This window comes from Canis lupus, chromosome 2, assembly GCF_011100685.1.
Source record: "Canis lupus familiaris isolate Mischka breed German Shepherd chromosome 2, alternate assembly UU_Cfam_GSD_1.0, whole genome shotgun sequence".
In the NCBI taxonomy this organism is placed as follows: Eukaryota; Metazoa; Chordata; class Mammalia; order Carnivora; family Canidae; genus Canis; species Canis lupus.
Genome location: NC_049223.1, coordinates 29091430 through 29110088, shown reverse-complemented (window position 1 = coordinate 29110088; position 18659 = coordinate 29091430). Strand labels below are relative to the sequence as shown.

The 18659-nt window shown below is 46.0% G+C and overlaps 1 protein-coding gene across 3 annotated transcripts in view; it reads left to right on the top strand.

Moving 5' to 3' along the window:
• The window catches only part of FBH1 (F-box DNA helicase 1), a 47614-nt gene that overhangs the window by 18191 nt on the left and 10764 nt on the right, over window positions 1–18659 (top strand). For 2 of the 3 annotated variants that reach the window (XM_038530191.1, XM_038530193.1), the window contains 14 exons: window positions 1759–1949; window positions 4059–4151; window positions 4492–4586; window positions 6461–6629; window positions 7348–7570; window positions 8250–8337; window positions 8421–8507; window positions 9213–9349; window positions 11228–11327; window positions 11422–11543; window positions 13335–13410; window positions 13993–14190; window positions 14772–14897; window positions 16664–16770. In XM_038530191.1, coding sequence (XP_038386119.1) covers window positions 1759–1949; window positions 4059–4151; window positions 4492–4586; window positions 6461–6629; window positions 7348–7570; window positions 8250–8337; window positions 8421–8507; window positions 9213–9349; window positions 11228–11327; window positions 11422–11543; window positions 13335–13410; window positions 13993–14190; window positions 14772–14897; window positions 16664–16770 — 1812 coding nt within the window. The remainder of the gene's footprint in view (window positions 1–1758; window positions 1950–4058; window positions 4152–4491; window positions 4587–6460; window positions 6630–7347; window positions 7571–8249; window positions 8338–8420; window positions 8508–9212; window positions 9350–11227; window positions 11328–11421; window positions 11544–13334; window positions 13411–13992; window positions 14191–14771; window positions 14898–16663; window positions 16771–18659) is intronic. The other variant, XM_038530192.1, reaches the window with a different exon arrangement.

Below are 18659 nucleotides of genomic sequence, written 5' to 3'. Positions count from 1 at the left end.
ACGGTCATGACCTGAGCCCCAATCAGGAGTCAGATGCTTCCCCAACTGAGCCACTCAGGTGTTCTCATGATCTCCCTTTAATCAAGCCTTAATCTTGTCATTCACCCCATTCTGGAAATAACAGGCCACATTGTTAGAGATCTTTCAATTTGGAAGGTACTTTAAAAAGCACTGAATCCAATTTCCCATTCTGTGGGGGAAGCTTCAACAGAGGATGGTTATCTGGCCTCTGAAAACTTTGATTAATAAGGATTTCTTTACAGGATAGCACATTTCATTGTCAACAACCGGGTTATTTGAGAGGACCAGAGAAATGAAGGTTCTTACTATAGACACTGTGAGTCGGTGGGAAGCTAGAAATAGTCTTCAGTTTCCTCAGGCTTTTTTTTTTTTTTAATAAAATAAAATTTATTTACTGATTACATATAATAACATGAAAAGACACTAAAATGCTCACCATGCTCCGTATCTTTGGTGATATGACAGATGACCTTTTATTTATTTTTACATTTAATTTTGTTGTATTTAAATTCAGTTAATTAACATATAATGTATTATTAGTTTCAGAGGTAGAGTTCGGTGATTCCTCAGTTATACCTGACTCAGTGTTGTGGCTCCTTATCTAGATCAGAGCTTCTTCTTCTTCTTATTTTTTTAAAGATTTTATTTATTCATGAGGATGGAGAGAGAGAGGCAGAGACACAGGCAGAGGGAGAAGCAGGCTCTCTGCAGGGACCCGATATGGGACTCGATCCCAGGACCCCGGGATTATGACCGGAGCCAAAAGCAGATGCTCAACCACTGAGCCACCCAGGCATCCCTGGATCAGGGCTTCTTAAATTTTATCTTGGAAGCTACATAGACCCTCAAGCCTGTATTCTGCAACCTGCAGAGTGTTAGAAATCCAGCCGTGTGCATTCCTCTTTTTTTTTTTCCTCTACTGTCTTTAGTGAAGTGATTGATGGTGATGATGGAGTAAGATTTCTTCCACAGGATGGTTGGACTGAGAGTTGCATGAACTAACCTTTCTTGGAATGATTTTTTTTAACAGGGATATGTGTAATAAAGTTAAGAATGCAAAAGATACTTTTCCAGTATTTGACTCTCTGAGTCTGTGAACATTTTCTTAGATACCACTAACCAGAGTGTACTGTGCCCGTTGTAATAAATTTTCAACCATTTATTTAATATTAATTAACATTAATTAAAACATTATATTTTTAAAGATAATGAAAACATTTAAGTAATATTAATTAGAACATTAATTAGCATAGTGTTTAATCATTATTAAATAATAACATGAAGTAAAGAGTAGATTAACGTCTTTATGCCAGGGAATTGTCAGTCTTGGTTTTGTCCCCTAAAGACTGCCATCTTCTTCTGTATCCCAGGTGGGCACTGGTCGTGTGGTGAGCCTCCTCTGACTCTGTCGAGTCTCTGTGGACCTGGGAGCTCACGCTGACCTGGACAGGAATGGTGGGGAGGTGGGAGTATGCGCTTTTTTGCAAGTTCCTTTGTTAAATCCTTTATTCATGTTTTTTAACTAAAGAAAACTAAGAACTCAAATATAAGAGTGATGAGAAGAAAGGGATTCAGAATGAAAGGAAAGGTTGCCATGTTTCCAAATATCCTGGGGAAGTTTGCACTTGGCTAGGGCAATCTGAGATAGCGCGCGAATGTCAGACTTGGCTTTCTTTGCTGCTCTTTATTCATCGTGTTCTGGGTCTTGTCTCTGCCCCCGTCTGCCTCCCTCCACAGGGTGTCAACGTGTGGGCTCTCGTGGCAGCCATTGTCTTGCTGTCCAGCAGTGTGAACGACGTCCAGCAGCTGCTCTTCTGTCTCAGGAGGCCCAGCTCCACTGTGACCATGCCAGACATCACCGAGACCTTGTATTGCATCGCTGTGCTTCTCTATGCCATGAGGGAGAAGGGGATCAACATCAGCAACCGGTAAAGCGGTGGGAGGAGGAGCTGAGGCCCCAGTCGGGGAGAGGCCCAGTTCTGGCGCTGGGCAGGCCGCAGAGCTCACACCACCCCTACCCTGTCTCCCTTGTGGGGAAAGGAAGGTGCTGTGACAATCAGACCTACTCTGCGAATGTGAAGTGCCACTGGGCTGGGAAGTAGCACTGAGGCAGGTGGACATTCAAGCCCGACGTGATGTTCCCCTTCCTTAGAAGGAGCCTTCTTTCTTCCTACATGGCTACATTTTGCTAGGGAAGCATGAGGATTTGGTTCCTCCATTTCTTTTTTGGGGTGGTGTGTGAGCCATGTGGCTGAGTCTCACTGGCCCTGCCGTCTCTAGTACGTGGGTGCTTCCTTCAGAGTGACCATCCCCGCTTCACATGCCAGCGGGTGTCACAGGTCAGCTGGTGTCACAGATTTAGCAAATCTGAAGCATTGGCTGCCTGTTGGGAGGGCCTGGTGACTGAGTCAGCCGCTATTGTAGCCTCGTGGACTAGGTGTCCAGGGGAGGGGTGACAGGTACTGCATCGGTGAATGGGTTAAACAGGAACATCGTAATGAGTGAAGAGTGGTACAAAGAAAACTGGGTGACAGATGAGTGGGGGAGAACACTACGTTAGATTGGGTGCGAAAAGCTGCTCTGAGGAAGTAGCATTTGAATTAAAACCTGAATGTCAATTTTACAATGTCATTTTAAGATTGGAGCGAGAGCATTTTAGCAGGAGTAGATTATTTCAGGGCTCAAAGACAGGAATGAATTTAGTATATCCAAGGCAGAGAAGCGGTCTAGTGTGGGTGGACCGTGGAGGGGAGGGAGACAGCAGCCCGACGAGGGAAGTTGAGGGTGGCCATGGGGAGAGGGCAGTGTGACGCCGCAGCCTGTCCTGGGGAAGCAGAAGGCCCAGAGAGGATTGCCTTTCCCTGGGATCCGTGAGCCCGAGGAGGAACGTGGCTGGTGGCACCACGGGCGCTGTGGCCCAGTCATCCTTGGGGAAGTTCAGGATGGAACATGCAGATGTCACGTTCCATCCTGAACGTGATCCATGGTCATCCCCAGCAAATATCAGAGTATTTGCTGCGTTTCTGAGTTAGTTTCGGTCTGTTAAATGTCATTTATGTGTGTCCCGTGCCATGGCATTGACACACAGGACAGGGAACTTTAGGATTAATTGGGACAACACAAATGCACAAATCGTGAATGACGTTCTTAAGTGTGAATATGAACCTGCAGGTTATCTCCATGTCCACAAGGACAGAGATGAGGAGTGGAGGTATGATATGTTGAGTTTCCTTGTGTGTATGTATTTCGTCCTGCTTAACCTGGGAGATAATGTGACCAGAGACTGAAGTGTTGTGTTATTATAGGTATTTGTTGCATCAAAGAGATTGGTGCTCGGAGATATGTCTCGCTCTGGGGATGGGGAGCACTGTGCTAAATGTGGCAGTTGGTGATGGAGAGAATAGAGTTTGGGGGCATTGTGAACACAGCTTTGGAGCAGAGTGTAGCAGGCTGTTGGCCTGTTCCTGGCACGCAGCACTCCTGCTCTGTGTCATCTTGGGCCCCTTTAGGTGGCTTGGAGACTGCTTTGTTTCCAGACCTTGGTGATCATATCTTGTTCTCTGTGTAGCACCCTTCCTTTGGGACCTTTAGGGATAGAATGTTCTTTGTGCTTCTACACCAATTATCACCTTACAAGAAGTAAAGGAGTCTGAGAAGGATAAGATGACATTAAGTTGATGCTGAACAGGAATCTCACTGCTCAGAGTAGAATTTACATTTGTTTCCAGCTGGTTCTTACTACTTTTGTGATTATTTGTCTCTTTAGGTCACAGCTAGTCCTGGCCTTTCTCCTTTGCCATTACACATTGGAGCCGGGCACCTTTCCAGAGCTGTGTTTTATGGCAGGGCTTTGGTCAGCTCTAGGTGTATTTGAAGTCTTTTATTTGTTAGTTTCTTTTCATTTTTTTCTCCTACAAATTGGTGGTAGGGTATTTTCTTTTTTAGAAATGGTAAGGAGTCCAAACACATCTGAGGGAAAACAAGATAGAGGTTGTGACTTAATTTGAGAATCTCTAAATCTGCTTTTTCCCTATTAGGATTCACTACAACATTTTCTATTGCCTGTATCTTCAGGAGAATTCCTGTACGCAGGCCACAGAAGTTAAGGAGGAACCATCGGTTTGGCCGGGGTATGTATATAGGGATTTGCGTGTGTGTGTGTTTTGTCTTCTCTTCTCCATTCCTTCTACTTAACGAGGAGAGGTGTTCTGTCCTAACAATTTCATTGAGATATAATTTACATAATGTAAAATCTGCCCATTTTAATTGTACGATTCAGTGATTTTCAGTACATTTATTGAATGTGCAACCAATATCATAAACTAGCTTTGGAACAGGTTTATCACTCCACGGGGAGGCCTTTTGTTTGGTTCATTTTCTTCCGATTTGCCATTTGCTTTGTGATAGTCCATCACCTGGTCTTTTGAACTCCTTTCTATTTTTCTAATTTCTCTCTTATAATGATTTTAGCAAGAAAACAACCATCCAACTTACACATGAACAACAGCTGATTCTGAGCCACAAGATGGAACCTCTCCAGGTGGTAAAGATTATGGCATTTGCAGGTAAGGGACTGAAGAGTCCAGTTCATGCCTTTTATCCCCCTTCCCTGCTACCTGTCAGAATTTTTTTACCTTGGTCTGTTATCCAATTACTGCAATTAAATAATTTCAAAAGCAGCTAAGGAATGCTTGGTTTTTGGTTTGTGTTGCGGTGGTGGTTTTTTGTTTTGTGTTTTACCAGTCCAGGGAGCATCCACACTGGACTTCCTGGTTGGACAGATAGTTCATAGGAATTAGTCTGTGGGATAGATGCCACCAGGATTGATCCAGCCGGCATTTATCGTTGTATATTATATGCTCTGGTACTAATTGCTCATGGAGCGGCAGGCCATGTTTCAGTAGCTTCCCGATTTCTGTAGGGTTAAAGTCTGGGAGGCTCTCCCTGAGTTTGATTCTAACTTATAATCCTGAATATGCTGTCTGTAATTTTCCTGCCTCAGTCAACTAATGGTGCTTACAGTCTCCTACAGTGCTTGATTATTCTTCAGTCTGAGCCTTTGCTCAAACTGTTTTCTACCTGGAATCCCTTCCTGCTTCTTTTCTGTGTAAATATCCTGCCACGAACAACAGCGACAATTCATTCAATGCCTGGCACTGTGCCAAATCATGACACCGTTCTGTAAGGTTTGTTAGTTATCTCTGTTTTGTAGATAAGGATTTGAAACTCAGAGAAATTAAAATGACTTGCCCAGGTTAAATAAACAAATAGTGGAGGAAGTACAATTCAAAGCTGGGTCTGTTTCTAAGAGCATGCGTCTCCCCACCCCGGCCTACCTTCTTTGCTGTGCTATTTTGACTTCCATCATTTCTATTTCTTCTTGGTGGAGGCTTCTTTAGCCATTTGAGTCGTATATGATCTCTGAACTCTTACTGTAACTAATCATCTGTATTAACTACTTGGTACTTGATTATTTAATAAGTATAGCTGATGCACACATTTTATAAATACTTCCACACTGTGTCATTAATCTTCATAATAGCCCTGTTAGGTAGGGAAAGAGCTACTATTTTTCTTCTTTTATAGGTGAGATTTTTTTTATTTCCAAATTTATACTTTTTTTTTTTTTTTGGTCTGCTGTGATGTTGTCATTATACTCTCATTTTGTTCTAATTGTTTCAACTGTGTGGTATTGTATCCCCGAGATTGTACTACAAGAACTTTGCTTTATGTTTTTTGTTTTAACATAGTCCCAGTGGGGGCGCCTGGGTGGCTCATTTGATTAAGCGTCTGCCTTCGGCTCAGTCATGATCTCGGGGTCCTGGGATTGAGCCCTGTGTCGGGCTCCCTGCTCAACGGGGAGCCTGCTTCTCCCTCTCCCACTCTCCTTGCTCATGCTCTTTTTCTTTGTCAGATAAATAAATAAAATTAAGAAAAAAAATACCCATACTTACAGTGCTTAGCATACAGCTGAGCATGGAGTAGGTGCTCATAAGTACTTGTTAAGTGAATGATAACTGAATAAATGAATGCTGGAGAGGCAGGGCACACTCAAGAGCTCAGAATGGGCCAGAAGCATCCTTGAATCTCACTTGTATGCTCTTGCCATTGAAATGTTACTGTTGCCTAGGCCAGCAATAGCTACTCTTACCAAGTTCCTCTGCTCGGGTACCTTGATGATTGCAGTTATCCTGCCAGACACTGCAAGGTCAATGTTATGCACGCATGGCTGAGGAGCACACCGAAGGCCAGTGAGGTTGAGTGGCTCGTCCTTCACTGCTTGGCTAGAACCTGCCAGAACCATGATCCCATGTTAATCTGGCTTAGAATCCACTGCTCCTTACCAGTATTGAAGAACTTGTCAGAGGCAAGATAAGCATGGATAACACCTAATAAGGGCATCCTCAAAGGGTCACTCCTTTCTTCTTGGCTTCCCCAGGCACTGGTAAGACCTCTACCCTGGTCAAGTATGCTGAGAAGTGGTCTACGAGCAGGTTTCTGTACGTGACCTTCAACAAAAGCATCGCAAAGCAGGCTGAGCTGGTCTTCCCCAGCAACGTCACCTGCAAAACCTTTCATTCCATGGCCTACGGACACGTCGGGCGGAAGTGAGCATTGCACTGCCACCGTCCTTGTTCTGTCTAATTCTTGGTTTTCCTGTTGTGAGCATCATGGTTACACATGGACTTATGCACAGCAGCACTACGAAAATATAATGCTTTCATCTCCACTGATAGGCAGGAAATATAAAGATATTTAGTGATTTGCACTTTTACCCTGTAAAAATACGTTGTTTGCAAATAGTAGTGTGTTACTGAGGTGAGCATTCTTATTTCTCTGGAACTGAGGCACAGAAAGTCTGAGTGACTGGCTTGGAGTGCAGGCTCTCAGCAGTCTTCCCACCGTTGAGGTTGTTGGGCGGGAGAAGACTCAGCTGAAGTGCACTTGGCCCAGGCCTCCTGGGGCCCCTGAACTAGCATTCCCTTGGATGGGAGGGCTTCAGGGAACTTGAATGTCCCCCCAGGGACCTTTTGGAGTCTGGTCCACACCATGGAGTAATAGCATCTGCTGTGAGCCACTTCATCTTCTGGGTTATTATCTGAGAATCCCTGAAAGCCTGATGAAGCCATTTCAAATCCTGCATGGACCTTGCTCAACCTCTCTGGCTTTTTTTTTTTTTTTTTTTTAACCCCTAACCTATATGTGACACTTAAAGTGGCCAGGTGGTGTCATTGCTGAGAAAGGGGGTTGGGATGGGGGGAGACAGGAAATACCCCATTGCAGTGGTAACAGTGAAATACTGTTTATTTGGTATGTGTATTACAGGTACCAATTAAAGAAGAAATTAAATCTCTTCAAGTTGACACCCTTCATGGTCAATTCTGTCCTCGCTGAAGGAAAAGGTGGATTCATAAGGGCCAAGCTAGTATGTAAGACTTTAGAAAACTTCTTTGCTTCGGCCGACGAAGAACTGACGATTGATCACGTGCCTATCTGGTGTAAGAACAGCCAAGGACAGAGAGTCATGGTTGAGCAGAGTGAAAAGCTGGTGAGTATCTAAATATCTTTAGTTTCAGGGATCTAGGATAAATGAGAAGAGCTGACACGATACAGTGTCCTAGTTGTCTTTCATTTCTTCAGAACTGCTAGCAGAATGTCTGACTACCAGACCATAGGCCTGTCATGGTACCTGTGAGGTAGATAGTGTTTTCTCTGAAGAGGACTCAGAGACATTTTATTTAATCTTCACACTGGTCCTCTTAATTCAGCAGATGAGGCTCCTCTGACCCAAGGTTTCTTGGAGCTTGTCATTGGGTCTGCTGGATACAGGATCTAAAGATAAGAAATCTCTTCTCTGACTTTTATAATCTTTTCAATCATTGCCCATTCTTTATATGACTTAGTGGTCAGTCATAAATCCAGAAAATGAATCCAGCCTTCTCTAGCTCGTCAGATCTTGTGCTCTTCCCCTTCCCTACCTGCCCCAGATCTTGTAGTCTTAGAGTGATGTTCTGTTGCTGGGCTTGGTATGGCCCCAGCTTCTTACTCATCTCTGCACTTCACATTGTTCAAAGGCTATTGCGGAGCCAGAGGGAGGTTAGGGAGGTGACTGCCCCTCACTGTGCCCTGGTGGTGCTAGTGTTCTGTGTATGAGAATGAACGTGATTTCAGGAGGTGTCTTTTCCAGGGTCTTAAACTATGACTTGCCATTGTCACTTGCCTTCTAGAATGGTGTCCTTGAAGCAAGCCGACTCTGGGACAACATGCGGAAGTTGGGGGAATGCAAGGAAGAGGCTTACCAAATGACTCACGATGGTATGCCAGTTCCCACATCTTGCTACCTGTATGCGTGACTGCTCTATGTGCGAGTTCTCACTCTTACTGCTCCCTTCTTGTAGGCTATTTGAAACTCTGGCAGCTGAGCAAGCCTTTGCTTGCCTCTTTTGACGCCATCTTTGTGGACGAGGCCCAGGACTGTACCCCAGGTGATAAACTATTCAGGACATTAGTGGTCTCACACACATAGAAACAACATCCTGATTATGTAAAAGGACACACATGTGAAATGAGTCAATTATTCTTATTTTTCATGAAGAAGAGGTGCAAATGATAATTTAGTTATGCAGAAATCCTTGATTACTTGACTTTGGATTTCGGCAGTTGTCCTTCCTCCCCACTCAAAGCAAATTTATTTTTCTGTAAATGCTTTGCTTCGGTTATTCTTAAAACGTCGACTAAGCGTAGGTCATCAGGCGATTGGAATGTAGACTCATGCTGAGGGGGAGAAGCTAGTCAACTTCGAGTGGACAGTTTGTGTTGTGTGTTTCTCAAGTGGCCGATAGAAAATTGTGTGACTTTGTGGGGTCATTTTTGAGCTCCGAGTTATAATGTTAGAGAAGACAATTTGCCTCATTTTTCATTTGCTTATGTGGTTTTTTTAGACTCCCTCATTTATCCAGGACTAAACACAATCTGTATTCCTAGGCTTAGAAACGGTTTCTCTTGTCCATTATACAGTTGTTTCTTTGCATTGCCTGCGTATCCTGCAGGGAAAGACAACTTTGTTGTCCAGCGCGCCCTGGCTTAGTTCCACAAAGAATTTTCATCTTTTTCTGTCATAAATATGGTTTCTTTTGCTCTGTGAGTTGGCATTCCTTCAGCTCTCTCACTGTCCCTCTTATTGGTTGCAGCTATCATGAACATAGTTCTGTCTCAGCCATGTGGGAAAATCTTTGTAGGGGACCCACATCAGCAGATCTATACCTTCCGTGGTGCAGTCAATGCTCTGTTTACAGTCCCTCACACGCACGTCTTCTATCTCACACAGGTAAGAGCTCTCTCTGCTTCCGAGTCCCCAGAACTGTAGAAGCAAGCTTTGTGGTCTCCCCCGCACCCTCGTTTTTCTGTGGTTAGTGGGGGCCAGGCGCCGTGCAAGGCTGTCTAGTCGGCACACAGCATGTAGTGGATCCTCGCTTCTAAGCAGTGGTGCCCTGTGGTTGTCAGGGGGTCTGCAAAGTCAGAACTGTTTTTACAACGGCATGTGCCATTGTCACTGTGTTCACATTTGCACCGCTGATGCCTTCCCGTGAATCAAGGTGGTGGCACCAAACGGTGCCGGCTGTCACAGTGTTCTTCTTGTAGCGCACTCAGGGTACAACGAACAAAAGAGGTTCAACTCCAGAACATTCCGATGTTCCAGCAGACATGATGAACTGCTAGCCCTTGGGTGTGTCTCTAGTATTCTGTGGGATAAGGGGCCGACGGAAGTGTGTTGGCTGTCTGACGAAGAGCACTTTTGTGATTGAGTTGTGAGCTCAACTGGCTGCTTTTGTGTGTATTTAATGTTGGTACTCGAGAGAACAGCTGACAGACTTGGGTACTTGGCATTTTCTCAAAAATGAAGGAAGTGAGCTGTGACTTCCAGGAAAACAACTGACAAATGTTTGTTGCCAAAGATAAAATTCTTGCTTTCAAGTGAAATAGAAATTTGGAAAACTCGTGTATGCGTGACACCTCGTGGCATCCCTGGTTGTCTGAGAAAGCCGTAACGACCCTCCCCTTGCCCATACCTTTCCGCATGAGGCTGCTGGGGTAGCCCCGTAAACTATTTAGAATTCTTCTACAAAGAAGATTTTTGTCTTCTCTCCCACTTACTTCTTTATTCGATCATTTATTTATATCAGTGTGGACTCGTGGATATTTCATTTTATTTTTTGGGTCATGGCTCCCTCAGAATGGTTCTGTAGCAACAAAGTGCTATTTGTTGAAAGGCTCATGTTTTCTTTAGTATTGTCAATGTTCACCAGAGCGCGTAGCAGTTTATTACTTTAAGTCCTTAGTACATGGCAAAGGGCTGTAAGTACCATGAGATTGGAGACGAGGGTGTCTTTCCAGCTGCAGTGATCAAGGACGTGGGTGTGGGGCCACGTTTTGAAGGGTAGAGAACAACTGGCCATGTGCCAAGGCAGGGGGCATCCAGGGAAGGCTCAGAGAGTGACGATACTTGGGGCTGGCGTGTGGGGCAGTGGTTTTAAATTAACGGTGAGGGAGGCTCAGAGGCGAGATGAGAAACCCTCCTGCCCTCCCTCCATCTTTTGAATAATTGACACTCTCATTTGATTTGATTTGGAAGGAAGGGTAGATTTGCTTAAAAGCTAAGTTTTCCACTGGTCTTGGGGAATGAGAGGAGAAGAGGCTGTTCGGGCCGTGAGGGATGTTCAGAGTGCATGTACTGCCGTTTTCCTCACGTGCTGCTCTTCCTTTTTTGTAGCAAGGGTGTGGCCTGATGAAAGTATGTGGGCAAGAGTCATCTGGCAAGAGGGCGGGAGAGACCGAGTGGGTGAGGCATGGAGTTTGGGCTGCTGAGCTGAGATGGTAGCAGTGGTGAGAAAAAGAGCATAGACCCTCTGGTGGGAGGATCGCCCAGATCTGGATGTGGGGGTAAAGGGTAAAAGAAGAGAGGTAACTGGAGGGTTTCAGGGTGAAAGCTGCAATTTCTGAAAGCTTAGAACTCAAGTCAGCGATGGTCTGATTGGCAAGATTCTTCGATTCCTTGTGAGCGGGTTTACAGTGGGGAATTTGCAAATCCACTTTCCAGATAGGGTGAGTCAGGAATCAACAAGCAGGGTCTTTGCGGGGACAGAAACAGGCGAACCTACTTCAGGGAGGGCTTGTTGACTCCTTTTGTTCCGTCATTTTCTCACAGAGTTTCAGATTTGGCGTGGAAATAGCGTACGTGGGAGCTACCATCTTGGATGTCTGCAAGAGAGTGAGGAAAAAGACTTTGGTTGGAGGAAACCACCAGAGTAAGGCCTTCAGTTACTCTTCATTTATTTGTTACAAAAGTTAGTTTTCCTCTTTACTTGGATTTGCCACAGAGTTTGTGCTCTCTCCCAACAGGTGGCATTAGAGGTGACGCCAAGGGGCAGGTGGCCCTGTTGTCCCGGACCAATGCCAATGTGTTTGATGAGGCTGTGCGGGTGACGGAAGGAGAAGTCCCCGCGAGGATACATCTGATTGGGGTAAGAGTAAATCTCTCCCGACTCCTCCCTGCACAGACACAAACCCAGCAGCCAATGAAAGCATTCAGCTTCATTAGGATTATTACACAAGCAAGCATTTAGGGTTTGGGGCACCATCTGCACCATGACTGAGGTCTTTCCCCCTAGCTGTTCCGATATGTTAGCATTCTTATGAGGAACCAGCAAGGACTGAGGATCCTTTTCTCTGTTCTTTAAAACACTGACACCCTTCTCATTTTTGGCTCTGCAAATGAGGCTGCCGGCCGGCTACCTGCGAGTGTTGTGGTGTGTGGTGTTCATTAGTATAAGGACAAGGGAGCTGCCAACACAGCTGGGAGGCGCTAGTGGGCTCCAGCGTAGAGGGTGTGGACACCTGGGTTCTAGATCTGATTCTGTCACTAACTTTGTGTGGCTTGTGGCAAGTCACCACTTCGGTGTGCCTCATTCTCTCCATCTCTGAGACAAGATTAATGCCTTTACCTGGTTCCCGGGGAAGTTAGGATTAAGTGACACATGTGTGACATTTCTGACTCTTCAAAGCAAAGTTACATGACTAAGAGATGTTCACTCTGTTTATGAAAAACAGTGTTTTTGAGGGCTTCCTGTGTGTGGGCACTCGGTATATACAGTCAGTGAGTCATAATCAAAAGATGTTCTGAATTTTCTCTTTTTTTTAATTGATAAAGATTATCCAGCCAAATTATGGAAGCTTTGGAAATTAAAAGGAAAAAAAAAACCTCACGCTCAATCTCAGTATTTCAGATAACAATTTTCCCTTTTGCTGTTCATGTCTGTGTCTTTATAGACACACATTTCTACATAATTGGAATTATAATGTACCTAAAAATGTGTTCTTTTTTTTACTCCACATGTAAGCATCTTTTCTTTCATGTTTCTACGTGAACGACTACAGTATTTCATCTAGTGGTTATAGCGTAGTTTAAGCATTTTTTGTTATTGTTAGAAAATAGCACTCTTGGAGTGTGGCCCACGTGGGGCATGGTAGACAGTAAGTGGTTGTGGTCCCTCTGTCACACCCACGTGTCGCCTGAAGCATGTGGCAGCACTCTCGATCACATCTGCTCTCCAACTACGATATGTGCTGGCTTATTTCAGTCTCTGTTTGATGTCAGCGGTTTTTATGTCTCTTCCCCAAATGATGACAGGTCCTTGGAGGGTGGTGCCTCAGTCACGGGTTTCTTCTGCGCGGGGGTCCTGGACAGTGCTTGGCATGTGCTTTTAGGTAGAAGGGGCTATGCTGTGATACAGGCAGGGCTCCCCCACCCCCCCAGGAGCTAAGCTTTTAAACCACACGACAGTCTGGACCTGTGGGCATCTCTAGCTTAGGTCTTCCTCCAAAGACACAGTGGTAAGTCCTGATGTTCCGCACGCAGTGTTCAGGTATCCTTGGAGTCTCCACTGCAGCCGTGTTTCTGTTCCTGAAAGGTAGATGGTTTCAGGTGCCCCTTTTTGACAAGAGAGCAACCTACAGCTGGGTCTTCCCTGTCACCCTATTTTTTTTTTTAAACAGAGGAAGAGTTTGAGGTCACTTCGCACTTGATAATCCCAAGTGCTCAGGCTGCGTGGTAACCTCAGTGCCCTTGTGCTTGATGACATTTCCTCCTTCCTTTCTGATTGCTCTGGGTGTGATCTGAGATCCATTTGCAAGAAAACATCTCATTTCAAAATCCCATCTCTACATTTGCTTTCACCTGTTTTGTTAAAACAACAATAACGAAACAAAACGGAAAATAACAAAAAAACAAAAATGCCACCAAAACACTTTTTCAGGGGATTAAATCATTTGGATTGGACAGAATCATTGATATTTGGATCCTTCTTCAGCCAGAGGAAGAACGGAAGAAACGTGAGTACCCTCGTGGCCGCGGTGGCAGTCGGCAGCATGCCAGTGATGAGGGCCAGGAGCGGGTGGGCTGGTTCGGAGTCGCCTCCTGGAGAAGAGGTGGAGCTAGTGTGGCTCTCTTGCCACCTGGAGTGGGAGGCTGAGGTCTCCTGTCTGCAGAGGTACCGAGAGCTCCTTCTAGACCCTTGTCTCAGGAGTCTGAACTTCCTCCTATTGTTGGTCCCGGAGGCTGTCTGCCCCTGTAGCTGCCCCACTGACACCTCTGCATGGGCCCCATGTGGCTGTTGCTAACATCTTGCAGTGCATTTCCTTTCCACGCTGCGCTGGTTCACATCCCTGTGAAGTGGGTGAAGATGTCAAGGGTTGGGCCCTCAAGCCTCAGTGTGGAGACAGAGAGGCTAAGGCATAGGTCCTTTTGGACTTGCCCAGGGTCACACAGTAGGTTAGTGAAGGAGTCGGTACTAGAACCCGGATCTCCAAGCTTCAGGATGGTTTTCAAGGGTGCTGTTGGCTAGGAATGGGGAGCTGTGGCTGTGGTAGCTCACCGAGCCCTGTCGTGTTAACCCGAACGTGTGTCCTCCTCAGAGAACCTCGTTATCAAAGACAGGTTTATTAGAAGATGGGTACACAGGGAAGGCTTTAGTGGCTTCAAGAGATACGTGACGGCAGCCGAGGATAAGGAGCTGGAAGCCAAGATTGCAGTCGTTGAAAAGTATAACATCAGGATTCCAGAGCTGGTGGAGAGGATAGAGAAGTGCCACATAGAAGACCTGGACTTTGCAGGTGTGGACAACAGTGGGTTCTTCACTTCCCAGCGGGAGGAGGGTCAGATGGTCTTCTTCCTGCGGGAGTACTTGAGGTGGCCCGGTGGGGCTTTGCTGCATCCCGGGGAGCCTGGGAGGAAGGGGAGCAGAGCTGCTGTTCCTCCCCAGGGGCCCTTCCTTTCCGTCCTGGCTCCAAGGCCGCAGAAGGGGGCCTTCCAGTCTCAGCTCTGCCCCCATGTATGACTCTGACTCTGCTAGAGGCCCCCCGGGGCTCTTCTGTCCCTTTGCCCGCAGATGCAGGGGGTGGGCATGTTCCTGCGAGCTCCAAGGTGGGATTCGGGTACTAACGCGCCCACCGTGAACTTCCCACTTTTGCCATCTTTTTATTTCTCTCTCCCTCTCTCTCTTTTTCTTTCTTTCCTGATTGTTCTTTCCTGTTTTCCCCTTGCCCCCCTTCCCCCAGAGCAACATGCAGGTGAGGAAATGTTGTGGCCGCATCCTTAGTTTTAGGAGCCTAGCGGGAAGAGCCCGCTTTTCTTTTCCTCTCTGGTCCCTTCCCCTGCCAAGCCCCCATCTAACTGTGCTCTCTTTTTATTCCAGAGTACATTTTGGGCACCGTGCATAAAGCCAAAGGCTTGGAATTTGACACTGTGCATGTTCTGGATGATTTTGTGAAGGTGCCTTGTGCCAGGCACAACCTCGCACAGCTGCCCCACTTCCGAGTTGGTAAGGAGCCTCTGTGTGAGCCGCCTGCTGGGGGTGCTTCCTTGGGTTGCCTTGCTTTTTGTTGGGTGGTGTGGCCTCTTGGCAGGATCCTCTTCAAAGGAAAAACACCCACCTCCTGGTTCTAAGTTTTTTATTGTCCTACTGTGTGTTTTTGAAAATCGAGGGCTGCCAGTAGGGCAGGGTTGTGCTTATGGTGGTCCTGTTCCCCCTGGCATTAACTCTCAGATTTGGGCTTTTCACCATCAGTTATTGGGTACCCAGCCTCATAGAAGCTTTAAAAACATACAATTTACCTGCTCACCAAAGTGTTGTTGGTTTTGTTTTTTAAAGATTTTATTTTAGAGAGAGAATGACATAGCAAGAGAGAGCAGGGGCTGGAGGGGGAGAGGGTGAGGGAGAAGCAGGCTCCCCGCTGAGCAGGGAGCCCAATACAGGACTCGATCCCAGGACCCCAAGATCATGACCTGAGCTGAAATCAAGATATTTAAGCAACTGCGCCCCCTAGGCACCCCCCCAAGTGTTGTTTTTTAAAATTAAATCTCATTTTTACTAAAGGGGCCAGGAAATCATAAAAAAAAAATAAGCACTTTGTATCATTTGTCTGCTTTTATATAAATTTATACTCAAGGCGAGTTGTTATGCTCTGAGTGTGCGATTATTTTGGTTTTAAATCTTAGGATTAAAACATGTGAAGTTTTTCTATAAACAAACATTCTATTAACCGTGCACTCAGAATTTGGGGCATAGCATACATTGGCAGCCTGAAAATAGAAATGCTAAAAACTCCTGGTCTCTGGTGGAATACATTCCTAACATTACAGAAGGACGTGGTGCTGAAGATAACTTAGAGCAGAGTTGGGGGAGGGAGGGGCCCTAGGCAACGGTGGCTCCATATTGGGTGAAGAAAAGTTTATCTAATATGCTGCTACCTTTTTTTTTTCTTACTGGCCAGTGCCTGTTTATATAATTTTTTGTTTATAACAGCTTTATTGAGGTCTAATTCCCATACCGTACAGTCTGCCCATTTAAAGCGCACAGTCGGGCACCTGGGTGGCTCAGTCGGTTGAGTGTCTTTGGCTCCGGTCGTGATCCCGGGGTCCTGGGATTGAGTCCCACATCAGGCTTCCTGCTCAGCGAGGAGTCTGCTTCTCTCTCTGCCCTTCACCTCCCTTATGCTCTCTCTGTCCCAGTCTCTGCCTCTCTCTCAAATAAATAAAATCCTAAAAAAAAATAAAGCACACAGTTGAATGGCTTTCAGTGTATTCACAGATAGCCGCTCGATGCTGCGTTCTCACTGTTGTACTGGGTGTGGTGACTGTCAGGGGAGAGGCTTCAGGGGCAGCAGAGCCTTGTGATGTGTGTTTCTTCTCTGCTTGTTGTATGATAGCCCGACATTTCCAGGTTGGACTGGGTTGGAGAGAAAGACAGTGTCAGGAATAGGGAAGAATGTGGACCTTGGAGATTAGCAACCTTGAGTTCAGCCCCTGGGCTCTTGCTCAGCCTTGGCCCATGTGTCCAAGTGATTTGGGCCCTGTGAGCCTCAGTTTCCCCATCAGTCCCACACAACTGTCATGAAGAGACCTGGGAGGATGAATGAAAACATGCACCAGGCATGATGGATATTGCATGACCAGTGATCAGGCTCCCGGGATTTCCCAGTAGCTGCACATATTAAAACTCAGCATTTTGTGCCACCAGTCTGTGAGGTTTTTGTTTATTTTTGGAGGCTTTTGAGCTGATACCTTTCTTCCCTTCACTTTCTTTAGAGTCGTTTTCTGAGGATGAATGGAATTTACTGTATGTTGCAGTAACCCGTGCCAAGAAGCGTCTCATCATGACCAAATCTTTGGAGAACATTTTGACTTTAGCTGGGGTAAGAGGAACCAGTTACACAAGTTAATTTAGCAACATCCAGATTTTACTGGGTTTCAGTAAGGGATCAAACTTGTTGAAAGGGGTCAACCAAAGGCCTGCAGAGGCCTTTGGTTCAGGCTCTGGGGTTGAAAGAGAAGGGGCTTCTTTTGCTCAAGAGGACAGGGGCTCTCAGTGCAGGAAGAGTTGAAATCAAACATGTAGGTTCTTTTCTCAATTCTTTCCTGATTCAGCTTGAAGTGTTCTTTTTAGAATATCAACTGTGTTCATGTGTTTCTTTTCTTTTTTTTTTTAAGATTTTGTTTATTTAAGATTTTATTTATTCATTCATGAGGGACACAGAGAGAGAGAGAGAGAGAGAGAGAGAGAGGGAGAAACCCAGGCAGAGGGAGAAGCAGCCTCCTTGTGGGGAGCCCAATGTGGGACTTGATCCTGGGATCACACCCTGAGCTGAAGGCAGATGCGCAGCCACTGAGCCACCCAGGCGCCCCTGTTCACGGGTTTCTTAATTTCTCCCTTGCTCAGTTTGTGCTCACCACTCTTGGGGCAACAGCAGCAGGAATGTTTTCTGGGTCTGCCCTCCTCCTCGCCCCTTCCCTAGTCCCCACAACTTTGAACCCACAACTGCTGCTTTGAACCCACAACTGCTGCTGCTGCCACCACCAGACTTCTTCCTGGGAATGTCCCTGGGGGAGGGGAGAATGAATATGCAGGCTGAGATGTGGGGAAAGTGTGGGCACTTGCTCTTTATCCCCTACAAACCAGCCTGCCCCACCACTATTTCCAGCTCCTTCCTGCCTTTCAGAGGTGGGAGGAGAAGCCAGTTAGTCATTTCAACCCAGTTGGAAACTTCAGCAGACACTTGAGCTCACGGGGGTTGTCTAGTCCATCTTTCCGTGAACCAGTTAAGCCAAAACCTAGAACTTAAGTGTAAAAGTTACCGTGAATACTCCTTTCTCTGCCATCTCGAGAACAGAGAAGGTTTCGTATAGCAGAAGCGCCGAATCTCACGCTCTCTCGAGGGGATGAGAACCCTGGGAGCTGTGGAGTCCAAGCAGTGCCACCAGAACCTCAGGGCAGGAATCACTTTTTATTGTCATTGAGAGATGTGTGTGGAGATCACTCGTTGCTGTTCACACAGCTCTTCTCATCCCTTGAGACTGCTGAGGAGTACTCACTGGGTCAGCATGTCGTGGTTGGCGCGGCCCCACACGATGGCTGCTGGGTTCTTTGCAAGTCCTTTGCCTTCATTGATAACGCCACAAGGCGTCACAAGGCACAAGTCATTTTCTGGTTTGCAGGTGTGTCCTGGGGAACACATTCTAGAATCTCAATTTCTAGGTAAAGGATAAATGGATATGTGATTTTTCTAGATACTGCCAAATTGTTGACAGAGATTTTGACACCTCAGCCTCCCACCAGGTACATAGAGGAGTCGGAAAGGCTTTTTAAAGCTAGTTGAGGGACGCCTGGGTGGCTCAGCCATTAAGCGTCTGCCTTTGGCTCGGGGCGTGATCCTGGGGATCCGGGATGGAGTCCCACATTGGGCTCCCTGCATGGAGCCTGCTTCTGTCTCTGCCTGTGTCTCTGCCTCTCTCTCTGTGTCTCTCATGAATAAATAAAATCTTAAAAAAAAATAAAGCTAGTTAAATACTCATCAGTTGGTTATTATGTATATTTTATGGGGAACGTGAATTTTTCCTCATAAAGAAAAGGACATGGAATCTAAAGAAATACTTCCCCCTTTACTGAGTCTGAGTTGGAAAACATCTGCTGTTCACAGAAGTGCTCTGAGGAAGCCCCAGAAACGTGGCCCATCCATGTGCCCAGATGTTTGGGTCTGAAAGTCCTTGCGTGAGAGGGAATACTTCTGCTTTTTATCACAGCTTG